Raw genomic sequence first — 7,808 nt, forward strand, 5'->3', positions numbered from 1 at the left:
TGGGTGAGTGAGAGAGGAGGGATGACATGCAGGATATGTCCCCGGCCGGATTCGAGCCGGGGACCCTGCGGTTACATGGTCGACGCTTAATCTTTATTAAGATGTATAGGCCTATATATATATATATATATATATATATATATGTTTTTGTTGTTGTTGTCGGAGTAAATACTTTTATGTAAAAAAAAAAAACTAAACAAAAACGTATTTTAGAATTCCGTTTGTTTATATAAAAACAAGTGATTTAAGTTTGTTTATGTAACAACAAGTCATTTAAGTATCCTAATGTGTTTTTATTTACTAGCCTATCAAAACGTTGATAATTACGCAATGCCTTTATCTGTGTGTGATCCGAGAGGATGGATGGGGAACACAGGGTGCAATCGTCTATACTGGGTCCAATAAAAACAACATTTCAGACACAAAGTAAAAAAAAAATAGTATTTATAATGATGAAAACATATACTGTTATCCATCCTTCAGGAGCGGGCCGTGAGGTGTGGGGTTAGGGGCTGTAGGTGGAGTGTCCCTCTCAGGGAAGAGAGGCTGTGTGATGCAATGTGCGCTTTGCTGTCAGGAGGATGTAAAGGATTGTTGAGGTTAAAAATGTGTTGGAATGTAAATGGGGAGTGTTTTGTTCGGAGGCTCGAGGGAAGGAGAGGGTTGCACATTTTACAGCTCAGCGACCATTTGGCGTCTTTTGAGAGGGAGGTTTTTCAAAAGTGCCCCCTTTGTGACAGCTCGGGCCAGATTGGGGGAGTAGCTGGTTCGCATGTCATTACCATCCCGGCCGGGGGCCGTATAAAAGCGTGCGGCAGGCGTACAGGACTTCAGACACACACACACACAGACGCACACACGCACACATAGGGGGTGAACGACCGAGAGGACCAGAGGGAACCACCGTTTTGGACCGATATCATTTATTTTTTGTGTTGCTCATTATCAATCAAGAGGAGAAAAAACAAACACGGACACACACGAGCCTTCCCTGCCACATCTAAAACCTAAACCCTGGAGCTGAGCTGCTGTTTACAATAACCGGATTATAATTATCACGTCTTCACCAGGAATTTCGACTCCGTTCCCAAACTTTTTGGGGAACTTTTTTTCTTTTCGTTCGTTGGGAGTTTTTTTTCTCCCGTCACTCCCCCGTTGTTCAACCGTTTGAGGATTTACACTTTCTCCATTAAGACACTTCTGAAGAACTGGAAGAAAGAAAGAAAGAAAGAAAGAAAGATAGAGATCCACTTCCACTTCCACAGAATCTATCCGACCCCCCCCCCCCTCACCCCTCACCCCCTCCGTGGTTAACGGGACTTTTAATAAGGGACCTTTACCTTCTGGATGGTGGTTTGAGCCTAACCCTGACCCAGGCTCCGAGGTCCAACTCTCTAGTGAGGCTTCTCTCTCGGCACCATGGGCCGGCGGACCGCCCTGCTGGCTGCCCTCCTCTGCGCCCTGCTGTCCCAGGTAAGATCTCTCTCTGTTTAACACACACAATGTTTAGATTCTAGATTCACAATGTTTAGATTCTAGATTCATAATGTTTTAGATTCTAGATTCAGAATGTTTACATTCTACATTCAGAATGTTTAGATTCTAGATTCAGAATGTTTTAGATTCTAGATTCCGAATGTTTTAGATTCTAGATTCAGAATGTTTTAGATTCTAGATTCAGAATGTTTTAGATTCTAGATTCAGAATGTTTTATATTCTAGATTCAGAATGTTTTAGATTCTAGATTCAGAATGTTTAAGATTCTAGATTCAGAATGTTTTAGATTCTAGATTCAGAATGTTTTAGATTCTAGATTCAGAATGTTTAGACACTTTTCCAGTTAGCTTTTTTTTTTCTTCTAAAAACGGTTTTTTCTTTATAAATTCCATTTTCTTTTATCACACATTGTCATTGATTATGTTGAGTCTGTTATGGAATAAAGATAAGAGACGAACACACTACTAAACTAAAGGGTGTTTTCTTGTGTTCCTTCCAGAGTTTCGGTTCTGGGATGTTCGAGTTGAAGTTACAGGAGTTTCTGAACAAGAAAGCAGCGACGGGCAACGCGGACAAAACGTTTTTCCGCGTGTGTCTGAAGCACTACCAGGCCAACGTCTCCCCGGAGCCCCCCTGCACATACGGCGGGGCCGTGACGCCCGTCCTCGGGTCCAACTCCTTCCAGGTGCCGGAGTCCACCTCCGAGGCGTTCGCCAACCCGATCCCGTTCGCTTTCACCTTCACCTGGCCGGTGAGTGTCTCGGTGCAGCGGTTCATCGGTTCATGGTCGGATGATCATGCCAATTAGGCATGTAACGGAATCTTGGTCAACATGCCTCCGACACTCGTTACGTATTCAGGATTCAGCTGTATGGGTTGCCAGGGTTAGGGCTAGGGGTTAGTGTTAGGGTTAGGGTTAGGGCTGGGGTTAGGGGTTAGGGCTAGGGTTAGGGGTTAGTGTTAGGGGTTAGTGTTAGGGTTAGGGTTAGGGCTGGGGTTAGGGGTTAGGGCTGGGGCTAGGGTTAGGGTTAGGGCTAGGGTTAGGGCTGGGGTTAGGGTTAGGGCTGGGGTTAGTGTTAGGGTTAGGGCTGGGGTTAGGGCTGGGGTTAGGGGTTAGTGTTAGGGGTTAGTGTTAGGGTTAGGGTTAGGGCTGGGGTTAGGGGTTAGGGCTGGGGCTAGTGTTAGGGGTTAGGGCTAGGGTTAGAGGTTAGGGGTTAGGGTTAGGGGCTAGGGCTGGGGCTGGGGCTAGGGTTAGGGGTTAGGGCTAGGGCTGGGGCTAGGGTTAGGGGCTAGGGCTGAGGCTAGGGTTAGGGGCTAGGGTTAGGGGTTAGGGCTAGGGTCCCGTCTCAGGCTAGGGGGGAGGGTCTTTGACAAACGCTGTCAGGGTGGGAAAGTTCACATCCTCCCAGGTGACACCTCGCTGGCAGCCCCGCGTGACATTCCGACTCGTATCATTTTTACAGCTGAGTGTCAGCACGAGACAGGCCTGAGGGCGAGACAGGCCTGAGGGTGAGACAGGTCTGAAGTGTGAAGCCCGGGGCTGTTATTAGGGTGTTATTAGGGTGTTATTAGGGTGTTATGAGGGTGTTATGAGGCCCTAATGCGGTCTGGCCCTCACGTGTGAATTAGCCTCATGTTTATTAGGGACTACCTGTTAACCCTTTGGTGGTTCATTGTCTGACCGTCTGTCTGTCTGTCTTCCCCGGTCACAGGGCACATTCTCCCTGATCATAGAGGCCTTCCACACCGACAACCTGGAGGACCTGTCAACAGGTAGGCCTCACAGCAACACGTCCCAGTGTTGGATTAGGCTACACGATTCATGTTAACGACTTTTGACGGGATTATCGTTAGGTTATCGTCCTTTTTAAAAATTAATTAATTGATTATGTCGGTTTCCAGACAACCCGGAGCGTCTGATCAGCCGCATGACCTCGCAGAGACACCTGACGGTGGGGGACGACTGGTCCCAGGACCGGCAGAGCAGCGGCCGGGCCGAGCTCAAGTACGCGTACCGGTTTATGTGCGACGAGCACTACTACGGCGACGGCTGCTCGGTGTTCTGCCGGCCCCGGGACGACGCCTTCGGCCACTTCACCTGTGGCGACCGCGGAGAGATCATCTGCAACACCGGCTGGAAGGGAACCTACTGCACTGAGCGTAAGGATTTATCTGTTACTACCTTTTAATAACTTATTAAAGTTTAACTTTTAAGATATGAATTTTTTAATTTTTTAATTTGGTTGTTTGGTTATTTAGGCTAGTTTATGAATGAATCGAGTGTCATACGGTACGGTTAGGTCTATATTGCATTTGGCTGTTTAGAGGCTGTTTACAGTCTGTTTAGAGGCTGGTTAGAGGCTGTTTAGAGAGGCTGTTTATAGGTGTCTGTCTGTTTACAGGTGTCTGTCTGTTTAGAGGTTGTTTCCAGGTGTCTGTCTGTTTACAGGTGTCTGTCTGTTTACAGGCTGTTTACAGGCGTATTTAAATTAGAGAAGTTTGCCGAATAATCACACGCGTGCCATAGATTAGACGTAATGCCTGATTGGCTACTTGACAGTGCGCTTGGCCCTGATTGGCTGAGCCCGGTGAGGTATTGTTGGGAGTGAGGCAGCTGCGTAGTGAGAGAGACAATAGGGCAGCTGTCCTGCACTGGCAGCACACACCAGCTGGCCCTCCCCTCTCCTCCCCCCTCTCCTTCCCCCTCTCCTCTCCTCCCCCCTCTCTTTCCCCCTCTCTTCTCCTCTCCTCCTCCCCTCCCCTCCCCTCTCCTCTCCTCTCTGGCCCTCCTCCCCTCTACTCCCCTCCCCGGTCTTATCAGAGAGAGAGAGAGAGAGAGAGAGAAAGAGAAAGATAGAGAGAGAGAGAGAGAGAGAGAGAGAGAGAGAGAGAGAGAGAGAGAGAGAGAGAGAACAGAAGGAGGACTTCTGACCCACCGTCAGAGGAGGAGAAACAGAGCTCTTTGTGTGTGTGTGAGTCTTTGTGTGAGCGGCTGTGTTGGTCCCCATGGTAACGGGGCGGCTGTGTCGGTCACCGTGGCTACGGGGCGGCTGTGTTGGTCGTCCTGGTGACGGCCGGGAGGATAGCGGTTAGTGGTTAGCGGCTCTGACATGAACAGACCCGTTGGCTGAAACAGTCCTACTCTGCTGGCACCAGACCCGTGGCTAACATATGACTCTCTCTCCGTCTCTCTCTCTCTCTGCAGCGATCTGTCTGTCTGGTTGTGATGATGAACATGGCTTCTGTGATAAACCTGGAGAGTGCAAGTAAGTCTACAGTCTCCCTCCTTCTCTCCCTCTCTCTCCCTCCTTTTCTCTCTCTCCCTCCTTCTCTCTCTCTCTCCCTCCTTCTCTCCCTCTCTCTCCCTCCTTCTCTCTCTCTCTCTCCCTCCTTCTCTCTCTCTCTCTCTCCTTCTCTCTCTCTCTCTCTCTCCCTCTCTCTCTCCCTCTCCCTCCTTCTCTCTCTCTCCCTCCTTCTCTCTCTCTCATTCTCCCTCTCTCTCTCTCTCCCTCCTTCTCTCTCTCTCTCCCTCCTGCTCTCTCTCTCTCTCTCCATCCTTCTCTCTCTCTCCCTCCTTCTCTCCCTCTATCCCTCCTTCTCTCTCTCTCTCTCTCTCTCTCTCTCTCTCTCTCTCTCTCTCTCTCCTCTGTATTACAGTGTGTGTGTCACAGCTGTCTGACCTCTGGTGTGTGTGTGTTCTTCCAGATGCAGGGTGGGCTTCAGCGGGCGTTACTGTGACGACTGTATCCGCTACCCCGGGTGTCTCCATGGCACCTGCCAGCAGCCGTGGCAGTGTAACTGTCAGGAGGGCTGGGGGGGGCTGTTCTGCAACCAGGGTGAGTCCCCAAGGTCCTCATCTTCACCCCCATACACCCCTATAGACCCCCATACACCCCTATAGACCCCCATACATCCCTATAGACCCCCATACACCCCTATAGACCCCCATACACCCCTATAGACCCCCATACACCCCTATAGACCCCTATACACCCCTATACACCCCTATAGACTCCAATAGACCCCTTATACAGCCCTCTAACCAGACAGCCGTCTGAACCAGACTGTACTGCCCACTGTGTCCACTACTAAGCCCCAGAGAGGTTCTGACCCGTCCACATGTGCTGCTGTCTTGTTCCAGACCTGAACTACTGCACCCACCACCGGCCCTGCATGAACGGCGCCAGCTGCACCAACACAGGCCAGGGCAGCTACACCTGCTCCTGCCCGCCGGGCTACACCGGGGCGAGCTGTGAGACGGAGGTCAACGAGTGCTCTGGGTCGCCCTGCCGCCACGGGGGGAGCTGCACCGTAAGTCTGACCACCGGCCGGCTAGGAACAGGACTGTTCTGTTTATAACATGTTCATAACCTGTCTGACTAGGTAATAACACTTGAATAGCGGGGTAATAACATGTTAATAACCTGTCTGACTAGGTAATAACACTTGAATAGTAGGGTAACTGCAGGTTGTGTATAGTGTGTTTATAACTAGGCAGCTCGTTAAAGTGACATCTAGTGAATAGCATGTTAATAACAGGGTAATAACAGGTTGTAACAGGTTAATAACAGGGTAATAACAGGTTAATAACAGGGTGTAACAGGTTGTAACAGGCTAATAACAGGGTGTAACAGGGTGTAACAGGTTAATAACAGGTTAATAACAGGGTAATAACAGGTTGTAACAGGTTAATAACAGGTTAATAACAGGTTAATAACAGGGTAATAACAGGTTAATAACAGGTTGTAACAGGGTAATAACAGGGTGTAACAGGGTGTAATAGGGTGTAATAGGGGTGTGTTGCTAACCCAGTGTTTGTCTGTCGGCCAACAGGATCAGGAAAACACCTACAGCTGCACCTGCCCTCCTGGTTTCTATGGTAACAACTGCGAGCTGAGCGCCATGACGTGCGCTGACGGCCCGTGCCTGAGCGGCGGCCGCTGCGCCGACAACCCCGAGGGCGGCTACTACTGCCAGTGCATCCTGGGATACGCCGGCTTCAACTGTGAGAAGAAGATCGACCACTGCTCCTCCAACCCCTGCTCCAACGGTACGCCTCCACACACACTACCTCACACACACTACCACACACACACTACCTCTCACACACTACCTCACACACACTACCTCACACACACCACACACTACCTCACACACACTACCTCACACCCACCACACACTACCACACACACACTACCTCACACACACTACCCCACACACACTACCTCACACACACCACACTAGCTCACACCCACCACCAAGCCACCCTGACTACCACACAATTCAAATCATACCACATAATATCAAATCAAATCGTCCATTGAATACAGCCATAGATGAACCAGCTATATGACAGTTCCAGGTCCAACGACAGGATGTGAGTGTGCACCAGAGATCTAACAGGATGTGAGTGTGCACCAGAGGGTCTAACAGGATGTCAGTGTGTACCAGAGGTCTAACGTGCCTGTCTGTCTGTCTCCTCTCCCAGGCGCCGAGTGTGTGGACCTGGTCAACTCCTTCCTGTGCCAGTGTGTGGACGGCTACTCCGGGGCCCAGTGCCGGGACAACGTGGACGACTGCGTTCCTGCCTACCCGTGTCAGAACGGCGCCACCTGCCAGGACGCCATGAACGACTACACCTGCACCTGCCCGCCCGGCTACGCCGGCAAGAACTGCAGCGCGCCCATCAGCCGCTGCCACCACAGCCCGTGTCACAACGGCGCCACGTGCCACGAGAGGGCCGGCCGCTACGTGTGCGCCTGCGTGCCGGGCTACGGCGGGAGGAACTGCCAGTTCCTGCTCCCCGAGACGCACGCGCAGGGCGCCGCCGCCGTGGCGGACGGGCCGGGCCGGCGCTACGCCGACGGAGAGGAGGACGAGGACGAGGAGGAGGAGGGTGGCGTCGGTGGCCGCGGCGGAAGGGAGGAAGGGTTGCCTTGGACGGCCATGTGCGCCGGGGTGGTCCTGGTGCTGCTGCTGCTGGTGGGCTGCGCCGTGCTGGTGGTGTTCGTCAGGGTCAGAGTTCAGCAGCGCGGCCAGCAGGGGGACGGCCGCGGCAGTCACGGGGGTTTCCGCGGCGAGAGCGAGACGATGAACAACGTGGCCAACAACCGCCAGCAGCCGAGGGACGCCAAGGACGTGTGCGTCAGTGTCATCGGGCCCACGCAGGTGAAGAACACCAACAGGAAGGTGGACTATCGGTCCACGGACAACAACGGCAGCGGGTCGGCGGAGAAGAACGGCTATAAGTCCCGCTACTCCTCTGTGGATTATAACCTGGTGCACGAACTGAAAGCGGAGGATCTGTCTAG

The 7,808-nt window shown here is 51.6% G+C and overlaps 1 protein-coding gene across 1 annotated transcript in view; it reads left to right on the forward strand.

Moving 5' to 3' along the window:
* Positions 1-1,419: 1,419 nt before the first annotated feature.
* dldh (dihydrolipoamide dehydrogenase) overlaps positions 1,420-7,808 on the forward strand; it is a gene marked incomplete at its 5' end in the record, with an annotated part of 7,791 nt that continues 1,402 nt past the window's right edge. Inside the window, 9 exons of the mRNA XM_080529934.1 lie at positions 1,420-1,473; positions 1,943-2,248; positions 3,210-3,270; positions 3,400-3,657; positions 4,703-4,763; positions 5,203-5,333; positions 5,639-5,808; positions 6,331-6,547; positions 6,986-7,808. The exon at positions 6,986-7,808 is cut by the window's right edge and continues 66 nt beyond it. Coding sequence (XP_080386060.1) covers positions 1,420-1,473; positions 1,943-2,248; positions 3,210-3,270; positions 3,400-3,657; positions 4,703-4,763; positions 5,203-5,333; positions 5,639-5,808; positions 6,331-6,547; positions 6,986-7,808 — 2,081 coding nt within the window. The remainder of the gene's footprint in view (positions 1,474-1,942; positions 2,249-3,209; positions 3,271-3,399; positions 3,658-4,702; positions 4,764-5,202; positions 5,334-5,638; positions 5,809-6,330; positions 6,548-6,985) is intronic.

This window comes from Nansenia antarctica (genome assembly GCF_963989245.1).
Source record: "Nansenia antarctica genome assembly, chromosome: 1".
Classification (NCBI taxonomy): Eukaryota; Metazoa; Chordata; class Actinopteri; order Argentiniformes; family Microstomatidae; genus Nansenia; species Nansenia antarctica.